This window comes from Sphaeramia orbicularis, chromosome 18 (assembly GCF_902148855.1).
Source record: "Sphaeramia orbicularis chromosome 18, fSphaOr1.1, whole genome shotgun sequence".
NCBI classification, from domain to species: domain Eukaryota; kingdom Metazoa; phylum Chordata; class Actinopteri; order Kurtiformes; family Apogonidae; genus Sphaeramia; species Sphaeramia orbicularis.
The window spans coordinates 15,287,039-15,309,169 of record NC_043974.1 but is presented as its reverse complement, the minus strand read 5'-3'; the positions used below and the strand labels follow the sequence as shown (position 1 = coordinate 15,309,169).

The following is a 22,131-nucleotide window of genomic DNA, read 5'->3' as shown; positions in this document are numbered from 1 at the left end:
AATGTGGTATTTTGCCAAAAATATAATTAAACTGATTATGTACATGTATGTATGTATGATTATGTAGTGTTGATCTGATTTGTTAGCAGGATATGAGTATATACCAAACAATATTTTTGAATAAGTAAAAGAAAAATCAGAAGTTATATTTTGACAAATAAAAAAACAGACATCTTGCCAGAAAATATTTGAAAAGGGACAGGACCAAAACAGATGATATACATTTTCTTCTGATTGATTACAAAATGAGCAATTTACACTAATATCTTTTTTATATCTTTGCAGGAATAGTTTGGAAGGATAGAAACGATGAATTAATTTGAAAGAAACTTCTTTTATCTTGTTTATTATTACCTTTCCATGAGTTTTTATTTATTTGTTTGTTTAAAAAATACAAGAGACAAGATGAATATTCAATAGTATAATAGCTATTATTAATTTTCTTTCTGCTTCAATATTTTTATCACACCTCAAATGTCGAAAAATTATTATTATTATTTTTGTTTGTTTTTTGTTTCTGATAGTTGTAATAGTTGATGGTGGAATGATTAAATAATCATTCCACCATGTTTCAAATGTATTTCTATATTTCTCTTTTGTAATATTTATCCCATTCTTGTTCTGTAAATTTGCTTTGTGTCATTAAAAAAAAAAAAAAAAAAAAAAAAAAAAAAAAAAGCTATTATTAAAGCCACAAGATGGCGGTCACTCAACATTACTATCTACTGTAATATTTCCAAAGAAGAAGAAGAAAGGCAGCTTTGTGATGACGTAGTTATTAAGCGCCGGAGCAGCTAGCAACATTAGCTTTGGATTTGATTGAGGACTTGTGTTGATAATTTCACAGCTCATGTTGGCGGATATTTTATCCAGTTAGATGGTTCAGCAGCCGTCCCGGTTCCGAGTGATTGTGTGGTTTAATTTTGGCCTCGAGTCGTCATGGCAGAAGAGGAAGATTTGTCTCCAGACCTTCTGACAGAGGAGATGAAACACAGAAATGGCGTCTTCGTACCGCCTGAAGGTTTATGCTGGCTGTCTGTGCTGTCCTGTCTGCTGCTGGCGTGTTCTTATGTTGGAAGTTTGTACGTGTGGAGGAGTGACCTGCCAAGGTGAGTCCACGCAAGTTGTGTATGATAAACACACACAGACACACACACGGAAATATTATGTGCATGCTCGTTTTGCTGTTTAATTGCACCAGTGTATGCTCTTCCCAAAAGCTACTAGTGTTCATCTATTTATATCTATAAGGATTGTCACATACAGGTCTCATAAGTTTTACACGATAAAGAAATCACATCTGTACATATGCACTTCCTTCACTGGCTACTTCAGTTGACAGGTTGTATAATAGCGCCTCTGTGTGGCCATTAATGACCTCTGTCCTTAGCAGACATCTTCTGAGGATTCTGTTGGGTTTCTGTAAATTGGCTTAGATCAGGGATGTCAAACTCATTTTAGTTCAGGGGCCAAATTCAGCTAAATTTGATCTGAAGTGGGCCGAACCAGTAAAATAATAACATAATATATAAATAATGTCAACTCCAAACTTCTCTGTTTTAGAGCAAAAAAAGTACATTTACGTTATGAAAAGGTTTATATCTACAAACTATCCTTTCAAAAGATAATAATAATAATAATAATAATAATAATAATAATAATAATAACTTTATTTATATAGCACCTTTTAAAACAAAGTTTACAAAGTGCTTTGACAAACAAATAAAGGGTACAACAACAGGATACAAGATGTAAATAAAAACACTAAAAACACTAAAATAGACGCAACATAATAGGAGAGATGTGTACAACAATGCAGAAACAAGACACTTCAAATAGATTAAATGAATCGGAATAAGGAGGGCAGGGGTAATGTAACATGATGCTGTTAAATCAATGCAGAAGTAGAGGCGTGAGATAAAACAACATCATGTATGAGAATATGAACCAACTAGAAGCACTCGGAGAGCACAGACCTCCGCCAAGGCTGATCAGTGCCCCCCCCCCCCCCCCCCCCCCCATGGGCCCCCCCCCCCCCCCGATCACCACCAAAATTTAATCATTTCTTCCTTATCCCATTTCCAACAAACCCTGAAAATTTCATCCAAATCTGTCCATAACTTTTTGAGTTATGTTGCACACTAACGGACAGACAAACAAACAAACAAACCCTGGCAAAAACATAACCTCCTTGGCGGAGGTAACAATCAAACAGGATAAGATTCAAATTAAAAAATTAAAAAAATTAAAAGGGACAAACATCACATAAAAGCAAGTCTATAAAAGTGTGTTTTAAGAAGTGACTTAAAAGATGCCACTGATTCCGCAAGCCTTATTGAATAACATGTGAATGTGAATAACATGAACAAACTGAAAAAATACAGGGTGGGGAAGCAAAATTTACAATGAACATTTAGTTGTTTTTTCTCAGCAGGCGCTACGTCAATTGTTTTGAAACCAAACATATATTGATGTCATAATCATACCTAACACTATTATCCATACCTTTTCAGAAACTTTTGCCCATATGAGTAATCAGGAAAGCAAACGTCAAAGAGTGTGTGATTTGCTGAATGCACTCGTCACACCAAAGGAGATTTCAAAAATAGTTGGAGTGTCCATAAAGACTGTTTATAATGGAAAGAAGAGAATGACTATGAGCAAAACTATTACGAGAAAGTCTGGAAGATACTATTAAAGAAGAATGGGAGAAGTTGTCACCTGAATATTTGAGGAACACTTGCGCAAGTTTCAGGAAGCGTGTGAAGGCAGTTATTGAGAAAGAAGGAGAACACATAGAATAAAAACATTTTCTATTATGTCAATTTTCTTGTGGCAAATAAATTCTCATGACTTTCAATAAACTAATTGGTCATACACTGTCTTTCAATCCCTGCCTCAAAATATTGTAAATTTTGCTTCCCCACCCTGTATAAATAATGTCAACTCCAAACTTTTCTCTGTTTTAGAGCGAAAAAAGTAAATTTACATTATGAAAAGGTTTATATCTACAAACTATCCTTTCAAAAGATGTGAATAACATGAACAAACTGAAAAAATAAGTGGAATTTTACAATGTTCTGCCTCAGTTTATCATTTCCACATGTACATTATAACTTACAGATCACAGTGGATCTACAAACACACTAAACATTTAATAACAGACAGAAAATTGTTAAAATTGGACTTACTTCTCTTAAGACATTTCAGGTTCATATTTGTTCAGTTTATTCACATTTTTTGCAAAATTCTACTTTGTTTTAGGGGAAATACATGAAAATATTTACATTTACAAAGAGAAACATTTGGAGTTGTCGTTATTTATGTTATTATGATAGTATTTTACTGAATCCTGCCCACTTGAGATTGAATTGGTCTGAATGTGGAACCTGAACTAAAAGGATTGTTAATATCTTCAGTGTAATTTTTGTATTTTGCAAATTCATCCCAAGGGCCAGACTGGACCCTTTGGCTGGCCGGATTTGGCCCCCGGGCCGCATGTTTGACACCTGTGGCTTAGAGTCTGGTTTTGACCAACTCTGTATGTAAAGTGTCATGAGATAACTTTTTTTGTTGTGATCTGGTGCTATATAAATGAAATTTGATTGATAGAGTGATTTGACTGGTTTTCCCCTGCAAGTCACTTTGGAAAAAAGTGTCTGCCAAATGCATAAACATAAACATGTTGGCTGAATAGAACGGAGTAGAATAGAATAGAATAGAATAACCCTAACCCTAGAATAGAACAGAGTAGAGTAGAGTAGAGTAGAGTAGAGTAGAGTAGAGTAGAGTAGAGTAGAATAGAATAGAACAGAATAGAATAGAATAGAATAGAATAGAATAGAATAGAATAGAATAACCCTAACCCTAACCCTAGAATAGAGTAGAGTAGAGTAGAAGTCACCCACCCGCTGAGGCAGGAAATATATCTGTCAAAAATGAAGAACACAAATATTTCGGCTAAAATTTGCTTAGAGGTCTTATTTATGTCTTTGTGCATAAGAAATCAATAGAAGTGAATCCCCAAAGGAACTGTGTGTTGGTAAATGCAAGTTATGCAAATTTACAGGATTTAAATGTGAATGTGTTGAAAACCAAAGAGTTGATTGTAGATTTTAGGAAGAATCCTACAGTCTTCTCTCCTGTCATCATTAATGGCCAGGCTGTTGAGGTGGTTCAGCAGTAGAAATATCTCGGAATGATGCTGGACCACAGGCTAACTTTTGAATCTCAGGTGGATGCTGTATGTAAAAAGGCTCATCAGAGGATGTATTTTTACCGTAAACTTTGCAGTTTCAAAGTGGATAACACTTTTATGAAAATGTTTTATTCTTGTTTTATTGAGTCTGTGTTGACCTTTTCTTTTATCAGCTGGTATGGGCTGCTTACCCTTAAAAATAGGAACAGGTTTCAGGGCATCACTAAAGTGTGCAGCAAAATTGCTGGCACCACACTCACTGATCTGACTGTGTTGTACCAGAGGCGGACTCTGAAGAAGGCTCAGTCAGTCCTGGATGATCCCAGTCATCCCCTTTATGATGTGTTCAGGTTGCTTCCATCAGGTCGCAGATACAGTATTCCTAAATGTAGGACCAATAGGATGAGGAATTCTTTGGTTCCGGCAGCCATTGTTCTGCTGAATAATTCTTTGTAATGTTGGTGCTATTGTTTTTAATGGATTATTTATTGTATTTATTGTTGGTTTGTTGTCCGTGTGAAACTGCTGGCTGTAGAACAAATTGCCCCTCGGGGATAATAAAGTTTACCTTGACCTTGACCTTCAGTTCTGTTGCAACATGTTGATGGTCATATGAACTATGTTTTCAGGTCAAAAATGTCCAATTTCATCTCAATTAATGCTATATTTTCATGTCACAAATGGCCAAATTATATTTGAACTGAATTTACCTGAAAAATAAATATTCTATTCTTTCAGATTCCCCAGTTTTTCTTACAAGATTCTATCCTACATATCACATTTGATTTTTACAGGTTCAATATGGAGTATGGTGCTGATCCATCCTGCTTATGTTACACCAACACATACATTAAGAATGCCACACATCACTTTTTAAATCAACAGTTTTCTAATAATAAGCATTTTTATAAAGAAATAACAATTCAGTCTTGTTATTTACTCTTTAGTATGATGATAAACTATACAATAAATAATTCTGATACTAGTTTTGCACAGGGATCATTTGTGGAAACGGTGACATGGCTGCCGAGCATCAGTATGATGGGATCTGTAACAACCGTGTCACATCTGTCCACTGCCACATTTTGTGTTTTTGTGTCAGCTGTTATTGTTTTAGATCCACAATACTAACATTTATGAATAAGAGGAGAATTAGCAATAGTAAGTACATAAGTTTTTTACTAATAAAGTACTGGTACTGACCAGAGCATCATGGGTAATGTCACGTCCGTCCACCAGCAAAGTTTTCACATACACGTGCTATTCAAAATCCAATATTTCTGAAAATATAGCTTCCACTGTCAAATAATATCAATAGTCTGTGCACAAATGTTTTAGCATTATTTCAACACAGTTCTATGCATTTCTTACAACTTTTTTTTTTTTTGACAAAAATGGCCATTCATTTGACCCCCTAAGTAAATTTAGCCGATTTAAATTTTTAGTGTTTGCATTTAGTCTCTTTTAAATGTCATTTTAGCTTTGGCATTAGTATTTGATTTTTATTGAAAGATATGGACTAGTTTACTTGACGTATAGCCTAGGTCCAGATGATTTTTAAAGGTTGGTTAGATGGTTTAGAGCAGGAGAAAAATGATGACTGATTAACAGGCAGAAATCAACTATTGATATTTATGTGCAATATTATATGTAATACAGACCAGTGGCCAATCACACTTCATCTCTTTGCATTTTGCACATGCACAAGCGTTTTTATACATAGGTCTTTTTTTTTAAATTATTATTTTTATACAAAGGTTTTTTTTTTATGTATATGTTATTGTTAATATATAGATTGTATTGGGCTAAATCTGGGACCTCAAGTACCAAATTTCCTGCCATCTTAATTGTAAATGTGTGCCTCTATGACAATAAAGGTTTAATGTTTGCATTTAGTCTCTTTTAAATGTCATTTTAGCTTTGGCATTAGTATTTTGATTTTTATTGTAAGGTATTGACTAGTTTAGTTGACGTATAGTCTAGGTCCAGATGATTTTTAAAGGTTGGTTAGATAGTTTAGAGCAGGAGAAAAATGATGACTGATTAACTGGCAGAAATCAACTATTTATTTATGTGCAATATTATATGTAATACAGACCATTGGCCAATCAGACTTCATCTCTTTGCATTTTGCACGCACGCACGCGCACACACACACACATGTTTTTATACATAGGTCTTTTTATTCTTCTTCTTCTTATTATTATTATTATTACTATACAAATGTCTTCTTTCTGTATATATTATTGTTTATATATAGATTGTTTTGGGCTAAATCTTGGACCTCAAGTACCAAATCTCGTGCCATCTCATTTGTAAATATGTGCCTGGATGACAATAAAGTTCCTTGGATCCTTGAATAAAACGTAAATACTCATAGAAATGAACTCTTTCTAAGAAAAACTGGGTACCTGTTGAACTATATAGAAGTTAAAGTAATGTATAAAAAACTGCAGCAATAAATGTAGAACTGAAAATAAATATTAGAGGTAGATCAATATATTGATTTTATTTTATTTATTTATTTTTTTTACAATATTGGCCATCTGACTTAATTTTTTATTTTTATTTTTTTTTTAAGTTGATATTTCATCAATAGTAAAAATGTTGTAAGATCATTTTGTCAGGCACCTGTGTGGGCAGCACTTGAAGTTTGATGAATGTTAAAAGAATACTACAGTGTGTATGTGTATTAATAATTTCAGTTATATTGCTACATATAAATCCTAATTATCTAAGTGTTTCAATTGTATTTTGTGGTCAATGTGCTTTTAAAAAAAACCTCTAATAAATATGAAAAGTCCAGGCAAGTTTTTTTTATAGCCATTTTCCCTCAGATGATTCAAATGAGAATGTTAATATTTGTCATTAATCATTACTGGAGCCAATTTCCCCGATGCCAAAACAACTGCTTAGTTTCCATTGAACAGCCAACACTATTCTGCAGTTTTTTGGAAAGTATGTGCTTCAGAGCTCACAGCTTGCACTTTTGACTTAGGTTGCCTTCATCATTGTCTTCATTGAATTTTGTAAAATTATTCTGGAAGCATTTTGCCCATTAACCAGTGCTACTAATTAATTGATATAAAGTAAGTGAATAAATGCATAACCATTAACTTTGGGCAGAAACAAAACAAAGCTTTTACCAGTAGTTCTATTGTGTTTTAATCTGTTGCATTATTCATTGTAATTTTTTTTTTTTTTTTAGAAGGAGATTATCATTTTAATTTCAGGTAACCAAATATTTTCTTCTCTGCTAGTTTTTGTTCACCAGACAATGACATAAATGATAAGCCATAATATAAGCACGGTGCTTGCACTGGTCTTAAAATGGATGGGATTTTGGACAAATTAATTTGTTTTATCAACAATGGAATCCTTTTTTCTCTACTGTCAACGAGTGTCCTGCTGTCTCTTATGTCCTTTTGAAGGAGAAATTTGTTAGTATACTTTATATTGAATCTTAATCAGCCCTGAGCATTGTAAAGAGGAGTCGCTATTAACTTTTATCTTGTCGTGTTTTTTTTTTTTTTTTTTTCTTCTCTTTTTTTGTGTTTAATAGGTTTGTAAGTTTGTTGTATAATTTGTTTTTTTCTTTCGTTTTGTTTTGTACCTGTATGGTTGCTTATATCTAAGTACATGTTTGTGTAAATGTATAATTTAAATTTTATAAAAAGCATGGGAAACACTGTTTTCCAGACCTTGAAAAGTCTAGAATTTTGTGTGAAAGTCTTAAGTATGGAAAAAAGGTTCTCAGGGTTTGCTCAAAGGCACATAATCTTGTAAGATAAGGAATACATGAGGAAACATATAAGAAACTTGATATAATTTCACTAATCGGTCGGTACTGGAATGATTCTAGTGAAAGTTATTTGTGTGATATTCATGCACTTTTGTGATTTTCATATGTTTTGAAAATGTTTCTGTCAGTAAAACATAATTTACTGTGAATTATGCATTCATTCATTCCAATCCAATCCAACTTTATTTGTAAAGCACTTAACCCTTTCATGCATGACATCCACATTTGTGGACACATAGTTTAAGCTCACTTTCCAAAGGGTTTTAAAGGCGATATTCTCCAAACCACATAGGGACAGTGTCTATAGACCCTAAACAATACAATGAACAAAAGGATCATCTTAGTTTTAGAATTTTTACTGCTCTGTGATTTCATAAAGTTAACGTCCTATGACCCAGCTGTGGGTTTTAGAGTTTCACAGCTTTGTATATATTTTTTAAAAAAGAAACTGTCCACAACAAAGCATATTCCATAAAAATGTTTTTAAAAAAATGCATCTGAAAAAACTGGTGCATCATGATGTTTCCAATACAGGTAATTATTTAATGATTTAAAAAAAGCCAAAATTTGTACTTTCCTTGGTCTCAGGAGATTACATATCTTCTTAAGAAAACCATTGGTTTTAAAAATTCAAAATGCATTTCAATTTTAGCCTAATGTTGAGTAATAAAATCAATAATTAAAAAAAAAAAAATCAAGATACCTTTTTTCATAATTAATATATGAAAGGGTTAAAACAACCACAGTGGACCAAAGTGCTGTACAAAAAAATAAATAAAAAACAACAAAATAACAGAGTAAAATACAAGAATAGGTTGAAAGACATAGAACCACTGTAAAAATAAAATTAAAAATAAACAAATAAGTAAAAATACAGAAGAATAGATAAAACCTGAATAAAAGAATAAAATACAAGAATAGATTAAAACATAAAAAGCTGCACAAATTAAAAACAACAAATAAGAACAATAAACCACTACCAAATAAAACAATTGAATAAAAATAATACAAACACCTCACATGCTTTCAAAAGCCAAGGAGAAAAGATGGGTTTTAAGAAGGGATTTAAAAACAGACAGAGAAGAGGCCTGTCTGATATGGAGATTAATTCATACATTTATTAACATGAACTTTTCTACTACACACAACAGGTACAGTCTCAACTGAAAAAGTTGGTACGTAAATATAAAAGTACATAAAGTCGTGGTCTGGGGGAAAAAAATCACAGTTTTGAAAAAATCTGGAATTTTCATTTGGATGAAGAGCAAACACCCTGCATAAGACACATGTTTTTCCATCATCAGATTATATATTTAATCAAATTATGCGGTCCTAATAACCTGCTCTGGTCACCTCACAGACTCTTGTTGCTCAGGTGGCGTTGCAGTCCTGTTCTTGACGTCCCTGCCCTCCTGAAGCGGTAATAATAGGCTGTTATGTTTTTCTCCTTTGCTCTCCTGTCAGGGATCACCCCGCGGTCATAAAGAGGCGTTTCACTAGTGTGCTGATCGTCTCAGGTCTGTCGCCGCTCTTTGTGTGGGCGTGGAGGGAATTCACCGGTGTCAGGGTGAGTGTCTGAAAACACTGACCCCTGTCTGTCGACGGTTAGCCTTAACACCTGAGGACTCAATTGGCCCGTCTGCCGAGACTTCATTTCACTGTTCACTAATGTGTGTGTGTGTGTTTGTCAGACTGTTCCGTCGTTACTGGCTCTCATGGGGATCCGCTTTGAGGGCCTCATTCCTGCCATTGTACTTCCTCTGCTGCTCACCATGGTAAGAAATGATTACACTGGGTTACAAAAAAATGTTTTTTGCAAGTTGTCTAGGTTTTTTCAACTGAATTAGGACCATTTTGCACCGCTAAGTCCAAAAATGACATCTGTTTTTCTCAATCAGGTCAGGTTTTTTTGCTAATTTGATTTTGAAAAATTTGATCTTCTCACAAAATTAATTGCATTTTTGTGACTTTATCAGTTGATTTTTTATATAGTTCTCACCCAAAATAGGTTTTAAGAGAAAAAAAATCATTTGATCACTTGATTCCTGTTAGGTACAATGGTGTATTCACCGCAGATGTAGCAGAATACGTCAGGCTTATTTTTGCAAGATCTTCTTGTCGAAGCCATTTCATTCACCTGTAATATTAAAAAAAACATTAATCATAAATTGGCAAAAGTAAAATCTTCAGAACTCGTTTATTGCAAGAAATATGAAAGAATTTTGTGTCATATGATGTGAAAATGCCCATAAATGTAAGTAAAAATGTTAAAAAGCCAATATGTAGCATAGTTCAGAAAGTTGACCTGATTGAGCAAAATTAATGTGATTTTTGGATTCAGCACACCAAATTATCCTAAATCAGCTCAAAAAACTTAAACAATAAATTTGTTGTTGACCAGTGTAATGATGATCTAGGCTAATTATTCCTAGAACTTCAGCACCACATGTCAGTTAAAACATGTCAAATGATGCTCTTTAGATGCTATAAACATGGACCGTCAGAGTCTGGGTCAAGTAATTACTATGCAGTAGACTAGAAAATGTCCAAAGTTAATCATATGATAAAATAACTATGAAAAGAGGTTAACGTATAGTAAATAGGGTTTATTATCATATTGCTCAGTAGAAATGAGTTTAGCCCTCAAAGACCTAACCAGCTACTGGTGACCAATAAGGGTGTAAGAAAATATGGGTTTTGCAATATATCACTATATTTAATTTCACAATACTGTATTGATATTAAAAAGTTCTGTATCGATATTTTAGGTATTTATTCAAATGCAGATATTGTGGAGGTTCATTTTGTTTTTTCTTTTTCTTTTTTGTTAATATTTTATTTGTTATTTAACACTCTTTTATTAAATGATGTTAGTTTCTGTGTTGGGATTGCACAAAATAATGTTAGGATGCTAGTTATCAACTAATAAAATATGAACATTTGAGCAGGATCTTAAACTGTAATGTATGTAAAACATAATTACCTCCGCCAAGGAGGTTATGTTTTTGCCAGGGTTTGTTTGTCTGTCTGTTTGTCTGTCTGTTAGTGTGCAACATAACTCAAAAAGTTATGGACAGATTTGGATGAAATTTTCAGGGTTTGTGGAAATGGGATAAGGAAGAAATGATTAAATTTTGTTGGTGATCGGGGGGGGGGGGGGGGGGGGGGGGCACTGATCAGCCTTGGCGGAGGTCTGCGCTCTCCGAGTGCTTCTAGTTTAAGTTTTAACATAGGAACATTTTGTCATATAGCATGAGATCCTGTTCTGATCAAATAAAAATGTGTTTAGTGTTTGGGCATATTTCTGGTGTGATTCAATTCTTCAAGGAAATAATCATTTAAAAAAAAGAAACAAACAAAAAATTGCCTGGTTATTTAGAGTCAAAAAAATCTGCATTAGCATGCTAGATTTCAAAAAATATATCCAAGGCACACTGTAGGATTTGTGTAAAAATAAAATGCCTTTATTAATTCATGGCAGTCTTTAAAAAAAACTTTTTTACTGCTGAAATGTCATATTTATTTCCTTTCTAATGTCAATATCGATACCAGTATGGAAGTGTCGCATGGCTGTGGTAGTCAAATAATCAGGCTACAGCTCAAAATTGTACTTTGGTATCACTAAATGAGTGTGAATCAATCAATTAATACTGAATCGAATCGCGATCAATCGATTCCGAACCTTATGAATCACAAATCGATTAAGGAAATTGGCCATGATACCCAGCCCTAATTACAACTTTTCTTTTTAACCCTTTCATGCATAGTGGTCACTACAGTGGACAGCTATTCTACAGCTGTTCTGTTGTATGTTCACAGGTTTTGTTGTTTTAGTCAACACAGTGGACGCTTATGCATCATCCCATACTCTGCAATTCATACCATTACTGTAACTTTTCTGTTCTTGATAAACCTGATCTGGAGTAACATGTTTTAGTGTAAATCAGTTGCTTATTTATTTATTTATTTATTGCACATTATCTCCATGAAGTGAGTAACAACTTGTATTAGAGTATGATAAAATATGAGAAAACATAAGATTAGCTGCATTACAAATGTTTTTATTTTATAATTGTATATCACCTTCTGATAATGTGTTGTAATGTTTCTTTGCTTCAAAAATTAACCCTTTCATGCATGAATTATTAGAACCTTAATCAAGATTTTTTTTTCCTGAGTGTTTTTATTCCTCTTTAGGCATGAAAAAAAACAAAGTGATTGAATTTTTCTTTTTAAATCAACCTGTTTTTCATGGAGTTACAAAAATGTCCACTCAGCTACACCATGAATTTTATTCTTGAAGCAAAGAAACATGTATTTAAAACCCAATATCATAAAGTAATATGAAAACAGTGAAATGAAACCATGTTTAATGCAGCTAATCTGATGTTTTCTCACATTTTAACATATTCTAATACTAGTTATTACTCACTTCATGGAGATAATATGCAAAAAATAAATATTAACAGTTGATTTCCACTCAAGAACCAACCAAGAACAGCAAAGTTACAATAATGGTATGAATTGCAGTTTATGAGATGATGCATAAGTGTCCACTGTGTTGGCTGATATGGAACTAAAACAACAAAACCCATGAATATACAGGAGTAAAGCTGTAGAGTAACTGTCCACTGGAGTGACCACTATGCATGAAAGGGTTAAACACATGGTGTCCAGCTGAGTGGACATTTTCTCCATGAAAAATAGGTTCATTAAAAAAAAAAATTCAATTGCATTGTTTTTTTCATGCCAAAAGAGGAATAAAAACAATCAGAAAAAAAACTCTTAACTAAGGTTCTTGTAATTCATGCATGAAAGGGTTAATTACCAGTTGCCATGGAGAGTTCAGGGTCAGCTTCAGACTTTGTTAAACACTCTTTCTATAGCATGGTGGATCAAATAACCATATGACAATTAATAGAAGCTGTGTGTTTGTGTGCTGCAGGTCCTGTTTCTGGGCCCTCTCATGCAGTTGGCCATGGACTGTCCTTGGAGCTTCATGGACGGGGTCAGGGTGGCCTTCGGTGAGGCAGCCAACACGCCGGACTGCTCGTCTTTTTCCTCATTTCATCATCAAAGCCACGTCTGACTTTAAATCCAAACAGACGCAGCTGCTTTTTAGTCCTTACACTCTGCTCATGTGCATCAGTAATCTATTGAATGATTCTGTTTGAAGCAGAGGAGATGAAGCCCCCCCCCCCCCCCCCTCCTCTGTGTGTCCTCCTGCAGACCCCTGGTTCTGGACGCTGTGTTTCAGTGACATGCGCTGGTTGAGGAACCAGGTGGTGGCGCCGCTAACGGAGGAGCTGGTGTTCAGAGCCTGCATGTTACCCATGTTGGTACCGTGTGCCGGGCCCTTCACTGCCATCTTCACCTGCCCCCTTTTCTTTGGAGTGGGTGAGTTCTGCTTCACGTCACACCCCAAGGTCGTAGCTGTTGCGGGGTTTCTTTAAAACTGACCAAAATGATGATGTAGTCATACAGCTGCAGTGATGGTGTTTTATTAACGTACCTCCCAGTGCAAACAAGTGTCAAAGAAAAAGAATACTTTTTAAAAACCTGCAACAAAAAGGGAAAAAATACTGTCTACAAATTTTTACAATATTTTACAAGAATTCAACTTTAACCCTTTAACAACTGCAGTCTCTCTGATGCTGCATTTTTGACTTTACAGCTTTCAAATTACTGTAACTCCTATATTGTTTGCGCTATCCACAAAATTCAAACAGCATTGGAAAACTGACAACCCAAGCTTTCCGACAGTTTATAACACTTTATGGCAGCAATGTGGGAGTCTATTACAAGTAGAAAGGAATAGGGATGTAACGATATGAAAATTTCATATCAGTTATTGTGACCAAAATGATCACGGTTATCATTATTATTGCGGTATTGTTGAAATTGTGGTCAAAATGTTCAAAAAGTACTGATACACACACTGAAATAATTTAACCAAGTTGTATTTTGAAAAATAAAAACAACAACAACAAAAAATAATAGGTACAGTGCACCTTCTGAGCCTATTTTGTCCGTTTTTCAGTACTTTTGATTTTGCCTTTATATACTATATAAACGAATGTTTACTATACCCTTGTTTGGTATCTTTTTTTTTTCAGCACAACTTCATCTATATCATCTGCCTATTATTTTTTCACTTTAACCTACTATAAAAACATAAAAGGACAAAAAACACACACAAAAAAAAATTCAATTTGAAAAATATATATATTTATTGCATAAATAACACAAAGATGCTTAACAAACCTTTTCAAAGACTTGAAAAGTGAATATTGGTTCTAAATATTAGGTATATAAAATTAAAATTGTAATAATTTAAAATTATACTCAAATATTTGACATGAAAGCAGATCTTTAAATTGGTCTTTTCTCCTCTAAAAGTGTGGTACTCAAACACGGTTATCATGATAATTAGAATTTAAACGACAATACTAACCATTGGCAATTTTACCGCGGTTTATCGTTATACCAGTATCTGTTACATCCCTAGAAAGGAACTGTTTCAGAGACTTCCACACAGGCTAAAAAATGCTTGGAAATAACAAAAAATATGAAGCCATAATATGGATACTGAATGTTCAAGACCAAAAAATATGTTTGAGCAGAAGTAAAATACTTGGAAGTTTATTTTGCAATCTCACAAAGTTCCGTTATGGACATTTACAGTCGCTTCTGATAATAAATATGCTAAAAACTTCAAGCCTTGTTTTTTTATCTTTTAATTCAATTTTATTTGTAGAGCCCTATATCACAACAAGGTTGCCTCACAGGGCTTTACAGAATTAGTAGGAAAACAAACAACAGTCAAATAAACAGCAGATGAGGGAAATGGAGTAATGTCTCGGGCGTCCCCCGTCCTTAGACCCTCATTCTTGGCAAGGAAAAACTCCAAAAACCCAGTGGGAAAAGAGAAACCTCAGGGAGAACCACAGTGAAGGAGAGATCCACTCCCATGGACAGACAGGCTATAGATGCACCAGGACTGATGGATGTCCATTTGCAGTTGTAGTTCCAGTCTGTAAAGATGCAGTAGGGTTGGGGCACATGAGGGGGTCCATCACAGATCTTGTTGTCATCGGGCCCCAGGCGGCTACGGCTGAAACAGTAGTGGGGAAAAGGGACACTAGGTGAATAGTGAATAGGGTTTTTACTAAAACACACTGTTTTAAGCATTTATTATTTATAATAATAATAATAATAATAATAATGATAATAATTAATGGCCAGATATTGAAATTTAAGTTCCTGCAAACAAATATGCAAAATAATTGGCAAAAAAGATATTTTCTGACACTTCTTTTTTGCAAAGAAAACATGAGGACATCTAGGTGGCCTGTTAAATGGCAGTCTTAAAAGGGTTAACTCCATTCAATAGAACAAAAATAATCACAACAATCTTACACAAAGCTTCTGAAACTCACTGAAACCTCCACGAACTCCCCACCATTTACTAGGCCCAAACTGCACCTTTTATGCTCATAACCCTTCCCCCTGGAGGTGATGAGAAATTTAAACTTGGAAGTGAGGACAGTCCAGTTTTACCATCTATGCCTGGTCACTGCATGAACCTGAATGGTCAGTAAAAAGGGAATGTGTGTGTATGCATGTGTATGCGTATGGGGACCGCTGAGTGTGTACCCTCAGTCATAGTGATGGCGGAAAGGGTAAGAAGTCGGATTTCGTGATTGTGACTGCTGAATTTGGAGATGAGTGAAAATGTGAGTCTGTTTTGTGGTGTGTGTAATTAGCATGTGTGTTTTCCTGACTAAAACCATAACCCTTAAAGGAACATTCAGTATCTTTCGATGCTTTAACTGAGTCTCTCCTTTAGGTCGTTAGGTGATGTGATCCAAAGTCAACATCATATATTTCATTATGGCTTATTTCTAACATCTGTGGTGGATCATGACACTTTGGGCTATTAACTTTACAAAATATATGAAAATGTTTTGTTTCTTGCATCAAACTATAAAAAAATGAATATTACATAACGCATCTACAGCTCTTGTTTTCTGTTTCCTCTGTCAGCAGGATGTTTTCTAGTGTGAAACCAGCTCTCCCAGCCTCCAGACTCCTCTGCATTCATTTATAGCATCACTGACCCAGAATATACAGTATATTAATACTACACTTATACTGGACTGAAATCTGTGATACTGGCCAATAGTGATTTGGCTACTGAGAGAAAAATACCCGATACCTGATTCCAAATCTGAGAATGGAGATTCTCCAACATGTCAGGATGTTGGTTTATGCACAAGTCAATATCTAGTCATATCTGGTCAGCATAGCACACCAGTGTTTTAGTTCTGTAAATAGTATAAAACGTTATTCAAATTCAGATGGATTGTAAATGAATAACATGATGGAAATTTATAAATATGGACTTTTCATTCAATCTCACATTGGAGAACTCACTTAACCTGTATTTCCCTCAAAGCTCAGTTCTTTAGAATTAACAGCCTGGGAGTGATTCTTGCAAATGGTGCAAAAGTTTCTGATCTCCATAAAGTTTCACATTATGATCGACTAGTTGAGGACATGAAAAGTAAATGAACAGTTGATTTACGGAATCAAAATTCATTTTCTCCACTCAGACCTTGACTTTTGATGACCACTGTGAACAGTTTCATTCAGATATTTCTGAGAAGGAAAGCAGGAACCAAAACATGACGGTTATTACAGTAAGAAACTGTCAAAGCCCACATGAACAAGAGACAGTGTCTGAAACAGTATTTGTAACAGTTTTGAGCCGAGCAGATAGATAGCGGATCAGATTTAGTCACAAAATCGGGCTGATCTGCGCCTGGTTCGGGGGGCGGGGGGGGGGGGGGGGGGGGGGGTGTAATGCCCCCTTAAATGAATGTCCTGCTCCCTCAAATTTAAGATTACAAAGGAAGGGAAAAGGAAAATGAGCTGCACAACAGTGGGAGACTTGGATGAATTAGTACAGCGTAAGTTTCACTTTCACTTTGTACGGTTGCAGGGACTACGTGTACTCATTGTGAGGTACGTACGGCACAGAACCCCCCCCCCCCCCCCCCCCCCCCGCCCATAATCCCTAGACAGACCTGTCTAGAGGCAAACAAATGGCTCGTGAGCCAAAACCAGCCCACCAAAGGGTCTAATTTGGCCCACAGTATGAATTTGGAAAATGCAAACATTATATTTAAGTTATTAAGAGTCAAAGGTGTCATACTTGTTTTAGTTCAGGTTCCACATTCAGCCCAATTGTGATCTCAAATAATTAAAAAAAAAAAAAGTATAATAACCTGTAAATAATGACTCCAAATTTAAATCAAAATTTCATTGTAAAAAGTATTGGTATAGGATTGGTATTGGCAAAACTAATCATAAAAGTCGAATTGGAAGCAACAAATCCAGATTGAGACACCACTAACAGATGTATAGATACATACATACATACATGCATACATACATACATGCATACATACATACATACATACATACATGCATACATTCATACATGCATACATACATACATACATTCATACATGCATACATGCATACATGCATACATACATACATACATACATACATACATACATACATACATAGATACATGCATACATAGATACATGCATACATACATGCATGCATACATTCATACATACATACATACATACATACATACATACATACATGCATACATACATACATGCATGCATACATACATGCATGCATACATACATGCATGCATACATACATGCATGCATACATTCATACATGCATACATACATACATGCATACATACATAGATACATGCATACATACATGCATGCATACATATTTATATGCACACATACATACATGCATATATACATGCATACATGCATACATATATGCATACATACATACATACACTTTATTTATCCCAAACTGGGAACTTGCAGTGTAGCAGCAGCATGACACACATACAATATAAATAGAACTACAGCAAACACGAGTTAAAAACAAACAAATACAACACAAGAGCAAACACTATATGTAATGAATTAGAAGTATAAAAAGATCTGGATAATAACTGTACAGTGCTAAAATAGAACTGTAAGGTGCTAAACAAGCTGTAATATTCAGATTGAGAAGGTGCAGAATGACATTTAAGTACAAACAGATTTAGGCCACAGACATCAGACAGAATGGACTCTGGTACTTAGGTTTACTTCTCTCTGGACTCACTGGACAAAGTACATTTGACCAGTTTAGCTCATGTTATCTTCAGATTCTGAATTCACAGCAAAAGGCGTTGGTGCAAAACTGGAAAAATTAGCACCTTTTTACATTTTCCATAACTCAAAATCCTAATGTGAAATTCTGATTTGGAATCAACATTAACTGATTTAAGATAAGATCAGATGTTTATCTCTTAATAACAGACTGAAAGTTTTCCTTCTGTCCAGTCTTATGTGATCTGGTTCATTAAATCCAATACTGTGACAAATTATCCTCAACAGTCCGCTGTGTTTACCCTCATGAAATCATATGCTGATGATGCACGGCTGCTGGAAAATAACCACACACATCTCGTTGTAACTCGAGCTGATTTATTTGTATTTCAAATGCAAATGAATGCAAACAACGGCTGCTTGGAAAATACAATAACTGCCGAGGATTAGTTGTAAATTGGTCGTTTAGATGCTGTCAGAGCTTTGCTTAGAGTCCATTAGAAGGCAGTGGAGCTCTAGCATAATGGGAAAACAGATCACATGACCACGTGTGCCAATCGGATGTGCGTCTCAGAGTAATTTGATGTTGCGTTTAATCAAAGCGGTATTAGCACTGTCTGGGTTTTAAATGGAGTGAAACCCTGCTCATATAAACCCAGACATAAGTCCTGCTGATGTGCTGTTCGTCTCTTTGCAGCTCACTTCCACCACGTGATCGAGCTGCTGCGTTTCAGACAAGGCACTCTGTCGGGAATCTTCCTCTCTGCAGGTTAGAACTCAAGTGTTGCATTCACTGACTGATGGTGGGTTCAGATGATACTGTGTTCAGTTCTGTAACGGTGTGTCTGCTCTGTTCCAGTGTTCCAGTTCTCCTACACAGCTGTGTTTGGGGCCTACACTGCTTTTATTTTCATCAGAACAGGTAAGGAGCTTTTATTACCCTGACCCCCGAAGGGGAGGTAAGGGGTATTGTTATTGGTTCGATTTGTTTGTTTGTTAAGGGTAGGGTGGGAGATCCTGGAAAAACAGTTCGAACAAGCTCGAACCATACACAATTCAAAAGTCCAAATCCCTTTCTTCAGACTTCCTCCTAAAGCAGGGGTGTCAAACACATTTTCTTCCGGGGGCCACATTCAGCCTAATTTAATCTGCAGTGGGCCGGACCAGTAAAATAATAGCATGATAGCCAATAAATCATGACAACCTCAAATTGTTTTAGTGCAAAAAAATGACATTCAATTATGCCAATATTTACATTTACAAACTATCCAAACAAAAAAGATGTGAATAAGCTGAAAAAAAATGAAATTTGTTAAGAAATATTAGTACAGTCTTATCAATATTATGCCTCGACTTATCATTTATACATGTGCATTACAGATCAGATCTACAAAGGCAATAAACATTTAGTAACAGGCAGAATATTGTTAAAATTGCACTTAATTTTCTTTAGACATTTCAAGTTGTTAATATTTGTTCAGGTTATTCACATTTTATTGTTAAAAGGATAGCTTGTTAATGTAAACATTTTCATAATTTATTGTTTTTTGCACTAAATCAAAGAGAAAAAATTGGTGTTGTCATTATGATATTATTTTTTGAGTTTGATGCCCTAACTTGCACTTTACAAATTCATCCCGCGGGCCGGCTTGAAATATTTGGCGGGCTGGTTTTGGCCCCCGGGCCGCATGTTTGACACCTGTGCCCTAAAGCCACACCTCCAGAGTACAGGAATGCACAATACTTGTTCCAGAGGGTTAATGAGTGCTGCTTTTATGAATTTTTAAAATCTTTTTTTTCCTCCCATTTACTTATAATGGGCGAAATTTCAAATGTCTATAAAAGCATCAATTTTATTTCAATTTACTTCAAACTTGGCACATACAGGGTGGGGAAGCAAAATTTACAATATTTTGAGGCAGGGATTGAAAGACAGTGTATGACCAATTAGTTTATTGAAAGTCATGAGAATTTAAATCTTCAAATCATATTTTACTGCGTTTCTAATGGTCTTGTTGTCTACCTCAAGTTCAATTGCCATTTTTCTCATGGATTTGGTTGGATCCTTTAGGATTTTGGATTTGAGAGCTTTAATAAAAGCTTTGGTATGTTTTTTGTTGCTTCCTCCACTTCCAGACTTTCTCGTAATAGTTTTGCTAGTCATTCTCTTTTTTCCATTATAAACAGTCTTTATGGACACTCCAACTATTTTTGAAATCTCCTTTGGTGTGACGAGTGCATTCAGCAAATCACACACTCTTTGACGTTTGCTTTCCTGATTACTCATATGGGCAAAGTTTCTGAAAAGATATGGATAATAGTGTTAGGTATGATTATGACATCAATATATGTTTGGTTTCAAAACAATTGACGGAGTGCCTGCTGAGAAAAAACAACTAAATGTTCATTGTAAATTTTGCTTCCCCACCCTGTATATAGAGGCAATTGATTTTCTGACATCAGCACAGACATAGACATGATGACATCAGCTGGATCGATGCCAAAATAAGCTACAATACATGCGAGGGGCGGGGTTTGTTGTGGCTGGAACCACTTGTTGATATGTGTAACGTTTTTGCGTTTTGTGCAGGCTTGGTCAGAATTTTTTTTTATGTGTATAAGATTTGTTCATTTACTTTGGGGAGCTGACATGGAACTTTGTGGTCAATGAAAAGAAAAATGGGGTAAGGGGGCGGGAGTATAAAAGTTGAACTTCATCCCGTTCCTTTTTGGATGTGGTTTTTTTTTTTATTTTCATGTTTTTCCTCGTTTTGGTTTTAAATGTTGATATTCAAGATAAAAACTAAACAAACAGACAGAGGTTTCCTGTGTGTTGACTGGTGTCTCCTCTGTCCCAGGTCACCTGATGGGTCCGGTCCTCTGCCACTCCTTCTGTAACTACATGGGGTTCCCTGCCATCAGCACCGCTCTGGAACACCCCCACCGCCTCACCGTCCTCTCCTCCTACCTGCTCGGGGTTCTCCTCTTCCTTTTCCTCCTCTTCCCCTTCACTGACCCCTCCTTCTACGGTCTCCCCACGCCCGTCTGCACCCTCACCTCCTCCCCCAGCTCCCTCTGCCTCTCCTGATCCGGACCCTCCCTCCACTCCGACCCCCCCCTTCACACACCTCATCGTCTCCTGTCGTCGCTCCACCTTCAGCTGATGAAAGCGGTCGAAGGTGTGTTTATTGCCAAGTTCCGGTTCCGTTCAGGTCCCGTGTGGGCGTACTCCAAGCCGAGATGGCCTGCGTTGTCACGGTAACGTAGGGAACTTTGCAGCCATTGCCCTACGGTCAGGGCTACCCTTCACGTGTCGGCACACTCACATGACATGTTTCAGATAATTGACTCATGCTGGTATTCTGAGCGGGTAGCGGTCTGGGTCCAGGACAGATTCTGTAATCTTTGGGTTCATGTGGTTTTTATTCTGAAGGGCAGGTCCACATCAGACTCTCTTGGATGGCAGGTCTCATCAGTTTGTGATGAAGTATCATAACGCACCCTTTTGGTGTACCATGTCAGTGTCCTCAGTCCTGTTACTTATCGATAATTCTGGTTCATTACAATGCGGCTCTTATTCACATAGCATGGGCCTTCATACGTATGGACAGCTGAAGCCCCGCCCCTTCCTGTTGCTTTAAGTGGGACCTCATTTCAGAGGAAAAATTGTTATAATCAGTGGTAAAAGACAAGATATTTCTGGATTCTGTTTGAATTCTGCATTATTTACACATACGATGTTCGTCAGTTTAAAAGATAATTATCCAAGTCAAGAACGTCACTAGTCGCTTTTCCATTGGACATCTGTGCAAAACTTTAACCCTTTCATGCATGAATTATAGGAACCTTAATCAAGATTTTTTTTTCCTGAGTGTTTTTATTCCTCTTTAGGCATGAAAACAAAACATTGTGATTGAATTTTTTTT

The 22,131-nt window shown here is 35.7% G+C and overlaps 1 protein-coding gene across 1 annotated transcript; it reads left to right on the top strand.

Annotated features, from left to right (window-relative positions):
* The first annotated feature begins 786 nt into the window (after window positions 1-786).
* rce1a (Ras converting CAAX endopeptidase 1a) lies at window positions 787-21,864 on the top strand. Its single transcript, XM_030161496.1, has 8 exons — window positions 787-1,109; window positions 9,465-9,567; window positions 9,692-9,775; window positions 12,946-13,024; window positions 13,230-13,397; window positions 18,903-18,974; window positions 19,065-19,127; window positions 21,064-21,864. Exons 1-8 carry the CDS (start codon window positions 940-942, stop codon window positions 21,291-21,293), a joined length of 969 nt encoding a protein of 322 aa, XP_030017356.1. The 5' UTR covers window positions 787-939; the 3' UTR covers window positions 21,294-21,864.
* Window positions 21,865-22,131: the final 267 nt, after the last annotated feature.